This window comes from Leuresthes tenuis, unplaced genomic scaffold (assembly GCF_036924035.1).
Source record: "Leuresthes tenuis unplaced genomic scaffold, fLeuTen1.0.hap1 SCAF_11, whole genome shotgun sequence".
Lineage (NCBI taxonomy): Eukaryota > Metazoa > Chordata > Actinopteri > Atheriniformes > Atherinopsidae > Leuresthes > Leuresthes tenuis.
Window position 1 is genome coordinate 8,624,494 of NW_027325365.1, and position 19,617 is coordinate 8,644,110.

A 19,617-nucleotide genomic window follows, 5' to 3' on the forward strand; every position below is an offset into this window, starting at 1 on the left:
CTTTTCTTTCATGGTCAGGCATCAGGCCACCCATCATGAATGGGCCCATGCACCCGCGCCCCCTGGTGGCGCTCCTGGACGGGCGCGACTGCACGGTGGAGATGCCCATCCTGAAAGATGTAGCAACTGTGGCCTTTTGTGATGCTCAGTCAACGCAGGAGATCCACGAGAAGGTAATCCACGTAAATGAGGATTTTACGTGTTTTACATGTAGAAATATTTAGTGCTAATTGAAATCTAAACCAGGAAAATCAGCAGGGCTTCACAACATTTTTTTTTTTAGATAAACTGTCTGGTATTTAAGAATATAAAACAAGTTCAATTTTAGCCTTTGCTGTTTCTGAAACAGAAAATGAATCGGGTAGTTGACATGTGCCCTTGTCGTTTCCACAGATGAACAAACAGGGACAGTTGTCTCAATCTCTTAAATTTATCTCTGAAAAAGTATGCCGACATTAAAAAGGTCAAATAAAAAGTTTTTTGTGTTTGCCATGTGCTCAATCAACCTGAGATCCAACTAACTCCTAAGTTTGGCCCGCAGCAAATTAAAGGTTTCATTATCAATTTTCTGTTTATTAATAAAATCTCTGCTTTTCTCTGCTTTGTTGAAAAGGTGAACAAGAGACTGAAAGTGATTCTATAAAACTGGATGTTTTGTCAATTCAACAAAACCCAAATACATTTATCTTTTTGAATGGCAGACAAGCATCAAATCTTTACATTTGAAACAATTTTCATCAAATTAATCCAATATTTAAGCATTTTGATAATTCTTATTTACAAATACAGTGATCACGGCAGTCGATCCTGTTACATTAGCACACAGCATTAGACTGCCTTCCATAACTGAAGGAGACAGTAGCCAAACAGAAAATTCCATGAGAGACTCTTCTTTTACATACAAATTAAAAGTGAAAAGAAAAACCAAAATAAAAAAAATGGCACCAGCTTTTATTTGGATATTGGAATATATTTGATATTTTATGCTTCTGAATTATTTAAAGAATCTAACAACAATGGGCATTTTTCAGTTAGGGAATTAATGTATTTCCTGTTTTTGTCAGTATACGGAAATTATCCGAATGCAACATGAGCAGACACCCACAAATAAAGAGAATCCCAGTTAAATAAAACTGAAAACACCTGTTGTCATTAAGGAAGTGCAAAACTATAATAAGTTAATGTTAAAATTAAAAAAGGACACAAGAACAGATATAAAGTAAAAAAGAGACAGAAAAGTAGTTGAGGAAGAATAAAGAATACAAAGAGGACAACTTGAAATGTGGGTCATGTTCGGAGCTTGCCTCAGCCAATATGGACCGTAAATGGGTTTGTATGTCTGGCAGGAATTCGTCCTGTTCTGGGTCTCGGCCAGGCACACTCGCTCTGTGAGCGCGCTCAGTAGGCCACAGTGTGGGAGAAACAGATGGCTCTCGCTCCATCTCATGCCCTCTCTCTCTGGCTCTCCACTAAGCAGCTACCTCACTGTGTAATTTAAAGGATATTCTTTACTGTAATTGAACCGCATGTCATTTTCACCCTCTCACACAAACACAAAGACGAGGGCTGGCAACATTAGAAAAGGATCATACAATTAACAGGGAACCGATTAAAAACAGATGGCTGAACTGCTTTAAGGCGCAACATATAATACTATTCTGTATGAAAATCTAATTATATGCCTCTGAGTAATTATACTTTAGTGTCAACTAAGACAATAAGATGTCAGCATTAGTAGAACTCTTTGAGAATACCATGTGAATGAGAATTATGCTGATATCTGACAGTGTTGCAAGATCCCGAGACGGTATATCTATGGTTAGGCAATACTCCTAACTTTAGAGTTATTTAATTTTCTGAAAAAATTAAATAAAATAAAAGCATACTGAGCCTCTACAACCAATAAACTTTTTTTTAATAATCATTCTTAGTCCAATCAGGTTTGGAACAATCACAACGCTTTCTTTCCACACACTTAAACATGTCTACTATATTTCTGAGGCAGTTAAGGCTGCCTTTCATGTAGATACACTCACAAAAGAAAACAGGAAACCCCTTCATCGGTGAACTTATTCTGTGCATGTGTTTTGTGCCCAGGTCCTGAATGAAGCTGTGGGAGCTCTGATGTACCACACCATCACTCTGATGAGAGAAGACCTGGAGAAGTTTAAAGCTCTTCGTATTATCGTCCGCATCGGTAGCGGTTATGACAACATAGACATTAAATCTGCTGGAGAACTCGGTATGAACGAGTGCACACTCAAACATACAAATAAATATAGATAGAAACATGAAACATGTTTGCATGTTGCCTGCAAAGTGCTTTGTTTGGCACACTTTACAAAAAGAATGAGCGACTAACTTGAGTTACAACTTTTTTTCTTTTTAAGTGTGTGAAGTATGACTGCTCAGCGTCTTAAATCCACTAGAAAGCAGTCGGAGCGCTCTCAGTTTGGAGAATCAGGAGGGAATTTTGACAAGGATGCCAAATGATAAGCTACCTACAAAGGGGCAACAGAGGAGCGAGTTTTCGCCATTTTAAACAACTCTATCCTCAAACGTTTTAAAGTGGTTTGAGCATACGCTGTAGGGATTTTTACACCGCATTAAACTGTGATTTTAACTCATTTTGTGGATGATCTCTAGGAGGTGCTGGCTAGCTGAATGCTGGACGTTGCCTTTGCAAAGATTCCAAAGGCAATAACAGCATGCGCTTGCTATGCTTTTCATTAATTTTTACTGTCTTATTGTTAGTATTTTGGGATTAGATGATGCACAGCAACACAGATTTTCTTCAGTTGATAAAACAGAGAGAACGTACATTTTCTGATGCAAAAGCGAAGTGGTATAAAAGTCACTAAATTTGGCAATGTTTGAGGTTTTGAGTTGTTCTTAAAATTCACCTTACTGTGACGACCTTGTGATGGGCTCCTAGCTCAGTTCCTTCGTCACAATTCCTCCCTGATTCTCCAAACTGAAGACACCCTGACTGGTTGCTAGGTAGCTAAGACACTGACGGTGTAATACGCCACTTAAAAAAACCTGAGGCATCCACATTTCAGGGAGAAGGTGGCAAAAATTGTTGCAGCAGTAAACAACATGACACCAAATTGGTTGTTTGAATATTTATGCATGTAAACCAGTACTAGGAGAATTGTGAACTTGTAAACCAGCATAACAGAGGCTCTTTAACACATTAATCTTTGCTAGGTTTTTCTTTTGTTATGGCAAAGCCAAGGTGGAGGTACTGTATGTTGTAGTTGATATTTGTGTGTTTATTAACAAGATTAAGCAAAAACTATCAAGCTGTGTCTCTTGACGGCAAAGTTAACACAATCTCCCAGAAACGTTCACTTGCATTTATTTGACTCTTTGTGGCTTTGTGTTGCTACAAAAAAGTTTAAGGTTGTTGCTGCTTAAGTATAAAATAGTTACTTACTGGACTTCTTTACTGCCAATAAATTTAAAGGTGAAAATGTATTGTCTATATATTCAGTTACTTAAATACTGATTTAGCTTATTTTGAAGATTAAATAATAACAACATAATAATATTTAAAATGAAACGATTTCTTAGTTATATAATGTTTAAGTGTAACAGAGGCACTAAAAGCTATGAAGCAAAAGTTTTCAATCCATGCTCTTCTTTTAAAACATCACCAACCAACTACTGAAATGTCAATTTTCTTTGCTACAATGGGTGCTGCCGTCTTTACAAGTCAATAAAGTTTGTAGTTAAAAAAGCTAAAATATCTGTCTTCACTTTGGAGCAGCAGTCTGAGCTTTACAATCTTTCCCTATCTTCTTATACCAAGAGGCTCTGATGTTTGAAAGTGTAATTTTATCTTCTGTGTTGAAAAATGCTGACACCACACTTTCAGCTTGCACTTCTCTCCACTAAAATCGCTCTCACTAAAGTTAATACTTCTCCAAAAAATGGCCAAAAAAGCTACTACTAATCCTTATCTGCTGTCTGGTCCAACAGGCATAGCTGTTTGTAATATGCCAGCTGCCTCAGTGGAGGAGACGGCGGACTCCACGCTCTGTCACATCCTCACCTTGTACCGACGCACCACCTGGCTACACCAGGTTTGTAGCCTTGTGTGGCTGATAGAAGAAAAGACTCATATGAACTGGATTTAAATTAATTAATTCTAAATGTGCTGGTTATAGCTGGGCATTCGGTTATGTCAATTTCAGTATGGACGATAAATAATCCTTGTCCAGTGACATATCAGCAAAATTGAAACATTTCATTTTCTTTAGAATGTGGCTGTATTTGAAAGACGTTGATGTAAAGTGTAGAAGGTACAGTAAAATGATTTGTTCCTCAAATCATTATTTAGACTTTATTACAACCATGATCACAGTATCTCAAATGATTCAGCTTCTGGTCATTAAGTGCACAGTCCTGACATCAATTATAGCTCGATCATGTGAAGCTGTTATGTTTTTGTTGTTCGTTTCATATTTGGAAGTGATCATTAAATGCTATTCGTGTCAGGCTCTGCGAGAGGGCACACGAGTTCAGAGCGTGGAGCAGATCCGAGAGGTGGCGTCGGGCGCGGCAAGGATCAGAGGAGAGACCCTGGGACTCATAGGGCTCGGTGGGTAACAACATCAATGTGACTTCATGGCTCGCCAGTGAGGCAACACAAGCAGCATGTGTGCACTAGTGTTTGGTGAGAATGTTACACTACCGACAGAGTTTCTGCTAAGGAAACACATTTTCCACTTTTTATTTTGGGAAGTTTGGCTCTCAGCTAAGCTAAATTGGTTTCCTAACAAGTTACTGCCAAGAAAATATAAGCCGATTAAACACAAGAAAAATGCAAATCTTTTCCCTGTACAGCTTTAGAGGCTTTTCAAAAAATGACGAGCAAATTTGTGATTAGAGAATTATGAAATTCTGGAAAACATTTTCATGTAATACACAGAGGAAACTATGTTCTTTTTTTATGTTACTCTGAAATGTATCTTTAGTTTAATGACTGATATACATGCAACTGTGTGTGACTCCGTGCATGTGGGTATTCATGCATTTCTAGGTCGGGTGGGGCAGGCTGTAGCCCTGCGAGCCAAGGCCTTTGGCTTCAATGTGATTTTCTATGACCCTTATTTGGCTGATGGTGTAGAAAGATCCCTGGGACTACAAAGGGTCACCACACTACAGGTAAGCACACAGATGAAGAAGTATGAATATCACCACGTTCAACACACACTGGCTTCACAACCTTTTCATATACAAAACAGTTTTTTTTTAAACCAATCAGCCTTTCAACACCTGACACTAAATGGTCTGGCGAACCTGAGAATTTAAAGCTAATCACTTTCCAAAGCAATCTTTCTCAATAAATTACATTACAGTAACATTTGACTCCAGCTAGACTGGCATTAACCACAACATCCAATTATGTTGATTCATGGGATTGTGAGTTTGTTTTCTAAGGTGATTAGAATAAAACAGAAATATGATCCAAGTATTGGTCACATGGGATTTCAATAATTCATTAAAACCACAACCATTCAACTCACACTTAAAGAGAATGCTCAAATTACTGTGTTAGTCAAATTAAGACCAACCTTTAAAAAACAAGTACACGTGAATTTTGAAAAGTCGGACTAACACATGGAAATAATTCTGTTGGGTGTCAAATTGCTCCTTCATGTATACGTTCAATGGGACTCGACAACAAAGAAGAAGAAGAAGCAGGTAACGACAGTGAATAAGCACAAGAGATCATGTTCTCCTCATCTATTAACAGAAAAAAAGACGTAAATCCTACAGCCTGTATGAAATGACAAAGAATGGATTCAAAACTACACTAAAAGTAAAACAGATCCTTCAAATACCTCGTCTCTCTGAGAAATGACCAGCAGCAACAAGTGATAAAAGACAACTTTGATTTATGGGCACCTCTGTATCTTTTCCTGCTCAGGATCTGCTCTTCCACTCCGACTGCGTCTCTCTCCACTGCAGCCTCAATGAACACAACCACCACCTGATCAACGACTTCACTATCAAACAGGTGCACTGAGACGGCCGTGCACAAACACACACGCACACTTAAATGATTTATTTATCCGCACATCAAATACCACATCCCGGAGCTATAAATATTAAAAAGGCGGATAACAAGGGAAGCCCATCACTGACATAGATTAATGAGGTTGTGGACTTGCACATGATAATATATAATGAAGGAATATCTGTCGATGTCAGCTCTTCTTTACCCCAAAGCATTTTAGCTCTTAAACTCCTATGACCTTGCTGGAGGAAGGAAATTTGAGCATTATGTGGTTCAATAAAATATATCAAACAGTTGTTGCCATTCTCAGGTTTCCCTTGGAATTTTTGTCCTTGAAACATAATTTGATCCTCAAGTTAAGTTAGATATTTGTAATCACTATGGCTTTAAATCTCCTTTGACCAAGTTCCATCAGTCATAAATGTGAACAGTTTTAACTGTGTGGTATATCAGTGACTCTTTGTATGTGTTAAAGATGCGTCAGGGGGCGTTCCTGGTGAACACAGCCAGGGGGGGTCTGGTGGATGAGAAGGCCCTGGCTCAGGCCCTGAAGGAGGGGAGGATACGCGGTGCTGCTCTGGATGTCCATGAGACAGAGCCTTTCAGGTAACACATTCAGTCTTTTAGACATGCTGCTTTATAGCTCTAAAAGTGTGAATATATAATTCTGTGACGTTTGAAATCATTCACTTCAGCTCGCACTGACTGTGCTGTGCTTGTACCAGTTTCAGTCAGGGTCCGCTGAAGGATGCCCCTAATCTGATCTGCACACCACATGCTGCCTGGTACAGTGAGCAGGCATCCCTGGAGATGAGAGAGGAGGCAGCCAGGGAGATCCGAAGGGCTGTGACAGGTTGGTACACACAGCCATGGAAACACATGTATTGACTGAAAAATACTGGAAAATGTAAACCCATGTCAAAAAAGGACATTTTTAGGTCCTGCTGCAGTCGAGTATAACTGCAGTATAACCCTGAGTATAACAGTATAACTGAGTATTTCTCCTTAGAAGCTCTATCTCTAATGACATTTTTTAATCATGTCCAACTTTTGTTAAAAGTGGGTCAGTTTGACGCATGCTCTGTCATGTAGCCCTTAGACGCCAACTGTGGTCTTGCTTGTTCTTGAGCTACGTCTCTCTGTTTTTTAGGTCGTATCCCAGACAGTCTGAAGAACTGTGTGAATAAAGAGTTCCTCACCCAGAACAACCACTGGACAGGAGTTGACCCTGCAGCAGTCCACCCTGAGCTTAACGGGGCATACAGGTGACATCCCAATCAGTGACCTGCAGAGGGAGTCTTATCAATTTAAATTAATCCACAAATTCTCATCAGAACTACAAAAGACAGAATGTGCTTGTGTTTGTTTTTACAACAAAGTTGTCAGAGCATGTCGCCACCTCTTGGATTTACAGTCTGTTAGATATGCGATGACAGCACCAACTACACTTAAGAGAGGAAGCATGTCTATAATTAAACTGATGGGTAGACATAGGAATTCAATTGGGCAATGACAACAAGTAACATACCAAACACAACACACTGGCTGCTGAGGAATGATTTGGGAGTGTTTGCAGAGATTAAACCAACACAGTTCAGAGGTTCACAACTTCTAATTCCTGCCCAAACAACACCACACCCGTGGGGGAAAACAGTTTTTGGATCTTTAATAAAATTGGGTCTCTATTTTAACCTTACACTGCATTCACAAATATGACGCAAATTGTACCCCAGGATGTTTTTTTCCTAGAACAAATGCATCGGATCAACTCACTGAACATTAGACCTGAACGATGAACAAATAAACTTTTCTGGGGTGAATACAATGATTTATCAACTCTTCAGCTCACTTATTTGTTCCTCATTTTTAACAAATGTGCCACACACACAGAACCACAACTGAAAAGCCTTTTTGCCCTTTAAAAATGAGTCACAGACCAATGTAACCCATTGTTTTTTAAATGACTGCCATGGAGTCTGTCAGTTTCTGATAAGGTCACAATTAACTTCCACAGAAGCAGCAACCACAGCCTCCTAAATGCTGTTTGAAGAGGTGCATTGTCCTCCTTCACTGTAAAATCTCAGAAGAAGAGCTCACAAGCTGTCAGTGGGACTTAAGTCAGATAAGAAAGGGGGCTGGGTTATTACTCTGATACCTCAAAGGGCTTTTGCATCAAATTTATATGATCAAGCATTGTTCAATATCAGTATCATGGCCTTCATGAATAATTCTGCAGAGGTCTTCCAGTTGCACTGCTAGAAGAACCCATCTTGAAGAACGGGTTTAGGAGTTAAATCTCAGGGTATTATCAACTGGCAAAGGTTTAATAAACTCCATCTTTAATGACAGCAGCCCTTTCCTCCACCCTACAGGTGTCCGACTTTAAATGGCACCCCTGTGCGTTAGTGATTGAGCCGGAGGCACAAACATCTGCTCCACCAAGAGTCACTGTCTGTAAAATACTGTGCTAAGATGTGCCTTGGTCCGGTCCCTACCCTTCAAGTTGTAAATCTTACTCAGTGGATGTTGTGTTCGGTCCTGTTTTATTTGGCCATGTGTTTGAGCACTGACACCTTGTAGTTCTGGACAATCTGGACCAGCTCTGGTTCTGGAATATATCAGTAGTGAGTGAATGTGGAGATGCTGCATTCTGGATGACTCTGTTGCATCCGTTCTTTAATCAGTCTCTCTTGTTAAGGTATCCCCAAGGAGTGGTGAGCTTACCAGCTGGTGGCCTCCCTCCGCCAGTTGAGGGCATTGTGCCAAGCGCCGTGCCGATGGCGCACACCCTCCCGCCCGCAGTCGTACATCCTCCTCATGCACCGTCTCCCGGACAAAATACAGTGAAGCCACCAGAGGGCGACAGAGAGCAGCACCCAAACGAGCAACTGTAGCCCTCTTGCACACTCAATCATACGCGTGTTGTCTGGTGACTGGAGGATATTGACACAGCAACGGGTGTCATATTGATAAGTTTCCAAATGAAAAGCTGTTATCAGACAGGTTCAGACTGGATTCTCAACTCTTTGGCGATTGCTTCCCAACAGCCTGGTCACACTCCAAAGAAGAGGAAGGTAATGATGAAGAGAAGTGGATAACTGTTATCAAAGAAAAAAAGAGTAGTTATCTACCCCAACCAGAGGCTGATCTGCTGATTGCAAGTTGATCTTCACATTCTCTACCAGAGGTAAAAACAAACAAACAAAAAAAACAAAAAAAAAAACAAAACAAAACAAAAAACTATCAGTTGATTTGGGAAGAAAATACTGGATCAAATTCCACTGTCTTAGACTGTAGTGTGTCCAAAGTTAGAGGGGCAGGTTTCATGTTGTTCTTTATTTTCTGTCCCCTTAGTCTGATGTACATGCAAAGTTAGTAGGTTATGCAATGAATGTAACCTGTCTGTGTACAGTTTCTAGACTTGCAGCAAGTGGATACTGATATTTGTATTCCAGTTTTAAAAATGTGATCCTTCTATGTAGCCAAACTGGTTTGAGAATACAATATCTATTTTCTTTGTCCCTCTCATGTGTCCCCAAATTAGCAAGTCCCCCCCCCCCCCCTTCCAAAAAAAAAGAGGCAGCTTTTTGCACACCATCTCAGGAAATTAACTTTCCGCAGTTGGTTTATTGATTTTTTTAAATTTCTTTTTTACAATTTTGTTTTATAGAATTTATTTTAATGCCACCTAGTGCTTTTGTTTTTCTACCTGCATGCCTTTTTGTGTCCCACTACATTATGAAAACAACTTTAACAAGAGACAAGGTTGTTCTCATGTTTGCTTTCGCTGGATTCGTTTAAGGGAGCACGCAATTTTGCTCTTGGGACATCTGTAAATGTTAGACCCAAATTGAGGGGATTGTGGGAAGAAAGGCTCTGAGGCGTAGTGAAATGGTATGCTTGGCTGGGACGACTTACCCTCTTGTAGTGACTTTAATTTATGATGCACTGAGAGTTAGTTGCAGCCTTTAGAAAAGGGATTTTATTATGTCCTCTTAGTGATGAACCAATTATTCCCCTGTCACACACACAGTAATCGTGCAGATGCATGAACAGTTCAAAGGATCATTATGCTGCCACATGCTGCTAAGTCAGTATTATTTAAGCTGCCCTTCACACTGGATATGTCTAATCACCTAACAGATCTACAAAAAAAAAACTTTCTTTCCAATCTAAGTTTTTAAATTCATTGTACAGATCCAGTGAAGAAAAGTTACTGGTTCCTGACAGATGAAAAACAGTTGTGTGCCTGAAGTTAGTTCAAATCAATTTATATTTCTGAACTTCTCCCTGAATGAACTGTTTCAGACTTTTTGAAAAGACCACATGGCTTGTAAGTTTGATCATGTTCCTAAAAAAGGAACTATGCTTTGAGAATAACAGCATTACCTTTTCAGCAAACTATAGACATCTTTCACACATACACAGAGAAGCAAAACCATTTCATAACAGCATATTAGGACATATTGATTCCTCCAGACAAGTATCCCTTTAACATTTCAAGCTGGTCCTTTCCGAGTATACCATTTAATCACCCTCTGTGGCCTGTGTCTATGTGTACATATGGTGTTCTGCCTGCCTGTGTCAATGTGACTTGGTTGTATCTGTGTCTAAAAAAGCAGCACTGGGAGGAGGGGTGGTAGCCAGTACTCGCCACACAGCATTATCACAAAGACTGATACCTAAAATCACAACACGAACTTGACCTCAAGCTTAAAGTAGTAAACTCAGCCAGTATTCTATGTTTAAACTGATTACATTTCTACCAATATAAGGATGCTAATGTCGTCATTTCACAGGTAAGATATCCCAAACTCTTCTTCTCTCTGGAATATTTAGAACTGATTCCAGTTCAGGTGTTAGCAGGCCAGCTGAGTGACAGTACTTTCTGGATCCCCCTCCTACTAGTAGCTGAGTTGTAAAAACAGTAACTGTTGCCTACCTGGTCTTCTTTCTGGTGAGGTAGAAAGCGTGGCAATCAGGGATGGAAATTTCTTCAGCCATTCACGAGCATTTTACAGCCGAGGCCAGTGATGGGTTCTTTCTGGCCAGATTCTGAGTGGGGCTCCAAGAACAGAAGGTACTGTCATGCTGAAGCCCCCCAAAAATCCTGAGATTATTTTCTAAACTTTACCTTCATCTTTCCTCATTAGATGCCTGTGGTGTCGTGGGGCAGAAAAGTCTCCGCTTGTTCTTCCTGATATAAATTGTAAACATTCCTCCTTCAGAACCGACAGGTGCCACAAGTGAAAATGACAGTGTAGCTTTTAAAAAGTTTAGGTGCTCCATGAAATTCCATCCCTGGTAGTAACACACAGTCCACTGTTACCTACCTTGGTCCCCCTTATGGTAAAGTAGTAGGCGTAGCAATATACAGTATACATATTCTATATTCTACAGTAAATATTATTTTTGGTCAAATAATAAAAACCTGAAAAAAGATATGTTTGTGATTGTATGCATTTGTATGAATTATTTTAAAAGGAAATAAACTGTGGAAAGGTGATGTTTGTGCCATCTGCTTCTCTAATGTCTGTTTGTAGTTGAACTTTTAAAGACACAGCCTCGTATATATCTCTGTTTAAAAAAGAAAAATCACAATCCTGCTCAAGAGTTGCAATAAAGTCCTTTCAAATTAATAAATAAATGTGGGTCTTAGCATATCTCTTACTGACAAATATATCTTATTGGGACACAAAGTGTATGAACTATGACACTAACACTACAATGGATTATGAAGATTACTAAAACTTTTTCATACCTGCTTTGGTTTTTCAATGTTTTGCACTTTTACGCTGGTATTGGTCATACAGTGGCCAGTAATAAAAGAAGGCTACATTTGGCCTGGTTGTGGCCAACTTCAGGACTGTCGCTGAAAGTTACAGAAGGATAAATTTCTTTGTGTTGCTAAATGGTATAAAAAGATGAATTTGACATGCTTTAAATGTCAGTTAAGGTTACACCACTAAGGTTAACATTGCAACTGCTTAGGACTGTAGAATAGAATAGAATAGAATAGAAGTACTTTATTCATCCCAAAATGGGAAATTACTTTAATAGGTACTCCTAAGGTACTAAAGTAATAGTAATTAGTAATAGTAATAGTAAAGTAAGTAATAAATACAAAGTAATAAATTACTTTTTAGGTACTCCTTACTTAAAAAGTGCCTTTCAGACATGTTTTGAGGTTCCTCTCTTATAGTAGGTATTAAAGGGGAACTCCGGTATAACCTAGACCTTATTTCTGGCATGAAATATGTTTATCTACTCACTGAGAACAGTTTGGCGAAAGTCGGCGTCCCTCAGAAGCTATTTAGATAACTCGCGATCCATATAACAGAGTGTACGGGGCAAAAAGGATGCAGCCTCTAAACAAGGCATTATCTGTCTTCATTTCACCAATACTTTAAGATGAATGAATGAATGAATGAACAAACGCATACTGTAGCTCTGTTAGTTCATAGGTGCTGTTATGTGGCTAATTGTGGCTATAGGAGAGCTAACGGAGGGATTTCTACACAGGCACTCTACTGGGACTACTTCATCCACACGCCCCCCTGGAGCACAGTTTATTCACTCCGTGCTCTGTCACAGTCGGCTAACTTCACACGGAGTTTGCTACTGCTAGTTTTGTGCAACATGGCAGGATGTTTATCAGATTTTGACAATGTGAACGACGACTTTGAGTAAGATGGACGTTCTTACCAGAGTGAATGAGCTGTGCTGCAGCCATGCATGTCGATTAAGTGGTCCTAGTAGAGGTGTGTGTAGAATTCCCTCCGGTAGCTCTCCTATAGCTGCAAGTAGCCACATAACAGTAGCTATGTGCTAACAGAGCAATAGTACGCGTTCGTTCATTCATTCTTCTTAAAGTATTGGTGAAATAAAGACAGAAAATGCCTTATTTAGAGGCTGCATCGTCCCTGCCCCGTTCACTCCGTTATATGGATATACGCTGATCGCGAGTTATCCAAATAGCTTCCGAAGAATGCCGACCTTTGCCAAACTGTTCTCGGTGAGTAGATAAACGTATTTCTTAAAAATACCAGAGTTCCCCTTTAACAATAACAATGCAGTGTTTTTTTTTTACAGAGGCTATATGATAAGTGGAGTGCAGCTTCCCAATCAACTCTAAATAAGTTACTATATGACTCCACTAGATGTCACTAGCACAGCTCCCAACAGTCTGTAGTGGCCCTGCAACCTGCATGTGTTTCAACCCTTTTTAATGCAACATATGAAGCATTTTAGTTAAGTAATACTGTAATAACATGATACTGTGCATCTGTGTCCCATTAAATCTTTTTGTGGAAGCATGCAGTCTCACAAAAAAACTCACAGTAAACAAAGTTAGGAGTTTAGTCATCTCATCAGGCCAGTAATAATATGTATCAACATGGAAATATGTGAAACGTCTTCTAACACTGTACATGAGTGAGCTCTGTGCTGTAGAGGTCAGCTCAGAATTAATTTAAAATATATAAAGGAGAATCAAAGTAATTGCAAAAAAGGAATTTCATAGTTACTTGACGCTGTCACAAACAGAAAGGTCTCTTCTAATGTAGAACAGTTTTAGTTATTTGATATTAGCAGTGGTGAAGACACTTGAATACAATGATTCTAGATTAGAAAAAAGCTAATTTTTTTGTGGTAGGAAAATGACCGTTTGCTCAAGTCACATAAAGAAATTGGAACAAATGAACAACAGAAACAGCTTAAAGTTCAAAATTCAAGAGAAAGGGGCCAAGTCTGTTATTTCACTGCAGGGATAGATGTTTTTATTCCAATAACCTTATGGTGAACGGACATTTGCTGACTGCTCACTTGGGACATGGACAGACTTCTACTTCCTCTCTTTGTCTTTGCATACCCTCAAATATCTCCAAAATGCTCTTATTTTCTCTGTGTGCTCTCCTTCTCTGGTTCATCCATTCAGAGTTAGAGCCCCTGGAACAGGTTTTCCAGCAGCTGGAAACTCAGGATGGTTAAATCTAAACCTCAGGAAGCAGGATGGGAAACAGATGCAGTGTAAAAAACAGGCAGAGGGCATGTTTAACTCCGCTAACATGGGGATTTCTAAAGGGCACAAAGGGGAAGAGAAGGTCTCATGAGGCTGCTGAGACCTTTCGGCGGGACATAAGTGGAAGCTTAAACCTCAAGACCATCACCAGAATTTAATTCAATAGCTAGACATACCTCACAAAACCAAAGTATGTTCTAATTCACATCTTCCAATGTGAATACTAACTAAGCTTGTAGATGTAAGATGCTGGCTTGTTTGAAGACAAGGAAAATTTGGGGCTTAAAATACACGACTGACTAACGGTCTCCACTCTTTCAGGAACTATCATTAAGCTACCCTTGGGCAAGGCATGTTGTAGCATTATCCTACTTTACAGGGTTCAAGTGGGAAAGTGGGATTTTTTCCTTGTTAAATCCTTAGATATTGGACAACACTGTAAGAACTGAAAGGCACAAAACCCTCATTGATTAAATGAAATGACACATAAATGGAAACAGTCCTAAACGTAACTAAATTTATCTTTCCCAAGTGCTTAAACTGGATAGCATCTACTGTGTGTCTGTCTTCATCTTGGAAGTGGGGTCCCTGTTGCTCCTCCAGAGATTTCTTCCATTTTTTCCATCATTTTCCTTATTTATCTATTTTCATTTTTCATATGAAAACAAACATCTGGTCCTTATCAGGTCTTAAAATGAGGTAAATGCAACCTCAGATTAACAACAACCTGACATATAACACAGTGTGGTCATGACAAAATCAGTGGATAAAAAACAAAGACCACCACATGATTTAATACTAGAATAACCTTTAACATCATTAACCTGAAGCAATAGTTTTCTGTATGACGTTATCAGTCTCTCACATCATTGTGGAGGAATTTTGGCCCTTTCCAACACTGCCACAGTTAAAGGCACAACTCTCACCACGGCATTTCAGTCAGGTTGAGGTCTGGACTTTAACTGAGCCATTGAAACAACTTGATTTTTTTTTATTATTCTGACATTCTGTTGTAGATTTGCTGCTGTGTTAGGGATCATTGTCCTAGTGATTACCCGCTTTCAGCCAGGCTTTAGCTGATGGATGGACAAGTTCATGGTGGATTCAATGACTACAAGGTGCCCAGATCCTGTGGCTGCAAAACAAGTCCAAATCATCATCCCTCCACCACCGTGCTTGACAGTTGGTATGAGGTGTTTGTGCTGCTATGCTGTCTGGTTTTCTTCAGACGCGCTGCTGTGCATTATTGCCAAACATCTCGACTTTGGTTCTGTCCTGAGCTGTGCTGCCATGTTCTTTTTAGAGAGAAGAGGCTTTCTCCTGCAACCCTTCCAAACAAGCCATACTTGTTCAGTCTTTTTAAAATTGGACTGTCATGAACTTTAACATTTAACATGCTAACTGAGGCCTGTAGATTTAGTTTCTTCAGTTTCTCGAAGCATTGTCTAAACTTGAATTGAATTGAATATGTCCACTCCTGGGAAGTCCCATGGCTTTATAACCCTCCTCAGATTCATGGACAGCATCACTTGCTTTTCTAAGTTTACTGCTGATGTCTTTCACCCTGGGCATTGTGTTAACACACACCTGAATGCTTCAAAGCAGAAAACTGCCAAAAAGTTTGCTCTTATAGAGGTGCTCGCACTTGATGATGATCAACTAATCAAGTTAATTTGATTAACAGCACATGGCTGATACCTAATGTCTTAATTCTGATGAAAGCAGGAAGGCCTACCAGGTTTTCACACACTATTCCTTTGTTTTGGAGCAGTGTCTTCAGGTTTGTTTCAGTAAATAATCATACAGTACACTGTGTCACATGGTGAGCTGTTCATCCTAAGTTATAATCAATCATTTTAGGATCTGTTAAGGACCAAATGCTTTTGTTATAACATCCTGATTGATAAAGCCTTAGAAGAGAGTGTACTACCCCTCCCCACATGCATGTAAGTGTAGTGGATTTCATGACAAAATGCCTAATTTAATGAATTAAAGAGATTTTTGAGAATCTTTTAAGCATCTTTAACCAGCTCAGTCACATTGTGTTATACAATAAAAAAGCAGCTGTGATTGCCCCCCAGTTTGACCCCTATATAAAAGGTCAGTTCCTTGTTGGAACAAATTTGCACACTCTGGAGAAAGTACTGCATATAACAGAGGTAGAAGTGTGTGTGCCCGTGAGACTGTGCAACACTATTGAAAGATTAGCTGGCGAAGGATGGACTTGAAGAAAAAGGTGGATTTTCACACTTCATCTTTGCATCTCTTCTTTCTCTCTCAGCTCTTCTCACATATCATCTCACCTTTCTGTGGTTTCCTTCCCTGACATTTTCTCTCAGCTGCTTTTTTATTCTGCTCTCCCCATGATTGGGCCCAATCCTAACAAAGCCTGGCAGAAAATTATTATTCAACATGGATGTGATGGAATACAGTGGCTGCCTTAACACTGAGAACGTGAAGCATCCAGCCGAGAACCCCACTAAATGCAAGATTTCCATTAGCATTTATTTCAGTGGTAGGTTTTAGTCTGCAAAGAGTCCACATGTAGTTTTACGGGCCGCTCAGCCCTGCCAAGAAAAATGTCTGGTGGTTAATAAACACCAGACACATGGTTGTAAATGCCGGCTGCTACCTGAAAGATGCCAGCTTCATCGGCTGCTTTGGCAGGATACTCTTATTTTGTTGTCAGAAAGGAAGAAATTGAGTAATCTTAAAATGTCTGATATTTTGTCGCACTTAAATCCATTTTTAACTGGCCTTCATAACAAACATAGAGGAGTTTGTTATTTGCTTCTGAAAGCCTCATTCAATATCTGGGGTTTTTAACAAGGCAAAAGGACTGGCTCTTATTCCTCAAGTGGGTCTGTTAAAGTAGACTGTTATCTTTGGCCTAATGGGTTTTGTAAGACCCATACAATGTTGGAAGACACTGTGCAGTGGTTTATATGAAAAATAAATAGACTGCTGGATGAAAGTTGCACTGCTGGAGAAACCACTGGAATTAAATGAGAGGGCAAAGATACGTGATACAAGTAAAAAGTCAGTAGAGAAATATAATACGAAATAAGGAAAAATATGCTCTTTAAGCTGTATTTCTACACTTTAAAAAAAACCTTTTTCCAATCATGCGTTTACAAATTTTTGGTCACGTATTCACATTTTCTCTTAATGTGTTGTATCTGTGTTTTCCAAGAAAGCCTGTGAAGGTGGTGACCCAGTTTATACAGCCAAGTCTCTGGGGTTTTCTGAGTTTTTTTTTCACTACCCACATGTGTCTGGGGTGGGAGGAGCTGATACATGACAGATGCCATGTGGTTCACATAAATGCACACATGGAAAAAACACACAGGTGGGGCGACATTCACACACACCTAAGGATGTGTAGGGGCAAGACAAACCACAAAAAACTGTGTTAATTACTATAAGATTCTCTTGGTGCCTCAAAGTCTGTGCTGCTTTTTTAAATTCATAAATAGTATTTTTTGTTTACTTAAAAAATACAATCAACTATACAGAAAAAATTGTAAGCAAACTAAGCTGCTGCTTCAGGTAGATATCGTGTAGTCTCCTAAAATATGTGGGCTCATCTAGATACTTTCCCTTATAAGAAAAGAAATAACAGACTACCTGACAGATTAAAATTGGAGCTGTTGAAACGTCTTCAATCTATCGTGGACTGCGAATTACACTGATACATAGCATTCAACAACAATAAAAATCCAAGGACATTTCATTTCTCATTTTGCTCTCTATTAAAAATATCTAATGCAACAATGCCATGCTAACATTACTGAAATATGTTCGGTAATGAACAAGTTTAAATCAGTATCTATGACAGTATGTTTCAAACAAAATAGTTTTTTGTTTTCCAGACTTCAAGAACAATTCCTTTTTTGCGAGTACCCTGAAAAGTCACATGATTCATAGTCTCAGAAGACAGAGAGCATCCACCTCCACCTTTCACAAAACATTGTTGCAACATGCATTTAAGCTACGTCTAATAGCAACCACCTTGCCTCAGATCTTGAGGTTTTATAACATTTTGGATACTCATTTTTCTTATTTGCAACTCAACCCACACCTCAAAAGAGTCTGTTTATATTAAATCTTTTGTGGTCTTTCCAAAGTGAAAACCACACTAGCCATGATGTTAATCCCAAACCAGAAAGTTTCCAAGAAACATTTAGGCATTTGCAGAAGTCCCCAGTATTGTGTTTAAACAAATAAGGAGTTCCCTTCAGCTTTCTTTTAGGAATAAGTAAAGAATAAATCTCGATCATGTGGCAGTTCTTCACTGAGTCACAGTTCAATGACAACCATTTTTCCAAATGTTGATCCAGGAAGCTGTTTGTCTCCTTCACATAGTCTAAAGAGTAAAGGCCAATGCAGATGACTATCCATACTGTACATTATTCAACACAGTTACATTAAGAATAAATATCATCTTAAATAAAGGGGCTGCTTCTCATCCACTCTGAATGGGGTTATGATGTTCGTTGCCAAATTGAACTGTGGGTCTATTATGTAGCTTTGCAAGCTTTGCTGTTTGAAAGCCTTTGGTAATACAATAAGTATTAGGTCATGCAGAAATCTGGGCTCATCTAGAACTTAATCCCTAATTGTATAATAATCTGCCTGCATACATTCTCAGTTGAACTGCTGTTTAGTCTCACCAAACAAACAACTACTTTATGACCAGGTTACCCAAAATACAACCACTTAAAGGAAGAGGCTAACCATGCATTTGTAATAAAAAGACTGTATTTGCATTAAAAATCTTTTATTTGGATAATAGTTTAAGCAGATGTGGGGTGTTTAGCTCTGCCACTCACAGCAAGAGGGTTCCTGGGTTGAATTCTGAGTTTGCATGTTCTCCCTGTGCATGCTTGGGTTCTCTCTGGGTACTTTGTTAGGTTAACTGGATTAGGTGAGTATGTAAAGTGGATGGATGTATTTAAACAGATGGCAAAATTTAATTTAATTTAGTAATTAACCGCAGTTAACAACATGTGATTTATCCCCCCAAAAATTTAAATCCTTAACAGCACTAATCTTAAGGTTATTGTCACAGATGATAACACAACGACTGTTTCAATTTGAAGGAAAAATAATTTCTTGGAAAGTGAAGCTGATAATAAAGTTCTGCTTTTATTGCAGATACTCCAGACGGATGGTTTCCTCTACCTTTCCATATGGGTTAGACTTCTGGCTAGTTATTATACCCCAATATTAATACAATCAATCCAATGAAAGAGATGCTATTTTAAAAACCAAAGTAAGGACATATATTTGAACACACTCTGGATTTGGTCAGAGTTATTCAAAGTTAGAAGTCATGCTCTCAGTATAGACTTACAGACTAATGTAGTGATGCTGGAAAAGATACTGTTCATAAAATGAGACGGTAAGTACCCCACTGAAATGTGATAATGTACACAGTGTTTCCAAGTGTGTGTATGAATAACAAAACATATCAAGTTTATTTAAACAGACTATGAGGAATATATGTTGTCATTACACTTCAAGATTCTTTGAAAGAGTTTCTCATTGTACAGATGACAGAAGCTCT

At 39.0% G+C, this 19,617-nt stretch overlaps 2 protein-coding genes across 3 annotated transcripts in view; one reads left to right on the top strand and one right to left on the bottom strand.

Annotated features, from left to right (window-relative positions):
- The window catches only part of LOC140317808 (C-terminal-binding protein 1), a 34,175-nt gene extending 24,585 nt beyond the window's left edge, over positions 1-9,590 (top strand). For both annotated transcript variants that reach the window (XM_072395315.1, XM_072395314.1), the window contains exons 2-11: positions 19-173; positions 2,098-2,242; positions 3,985-4,088; positions 4,504-4,606; positions 5,048-5,172; positions 5,939-6,028; positions 6,504-6,634; positions 6,754-6,881; positions 7,179-7,293; positions 8,727-9,590. In XM_072395315.1, the coding sequence (XP_072251416.1) occupies positions 36-173; positions 2,098-2,242; positions 3,985-4,088; positions 4,504-4,606; positions 5,048-5,172; positions 5,939-6,028; positions 6,504-6,634; positions 6,754-6,881; positions 7,179-7,293; positions 8,727-8,922 (1,275 nt within the window). In that variant the 5' untranslated portion in view covers positions 19-35 and the 3' untranslated portion in view covers positions 8,923-9,590. The remainder of the gene's footprint in view (positions 1-18; positions 174-2,097; positions 2,243-3,984; positions 4,089-4,503; positions 4,607-5,047; positions 5,173-5,938; positions 6,029-6,503; positions 6,635-6,753; positions 6,882-7,178; positions 7,294-8,726) is intronic.
- The window catches only part of fgfrl1a (fibroblast growth factor receptor like 1a), a 136,259-nt gene continuing 120,533 nt past the window's right edge, over positions 3,892-19,617 (bottom strand). Inside the window, exon 9 of the transcript XR_011917793.1 lies at positions 3,892-3,911. The gene's annotated coding sequence lies outside the window, so the exon portion shown is untranslated. The remainder of the gene's footprint in view (positions 3,912-19,617) is intronic.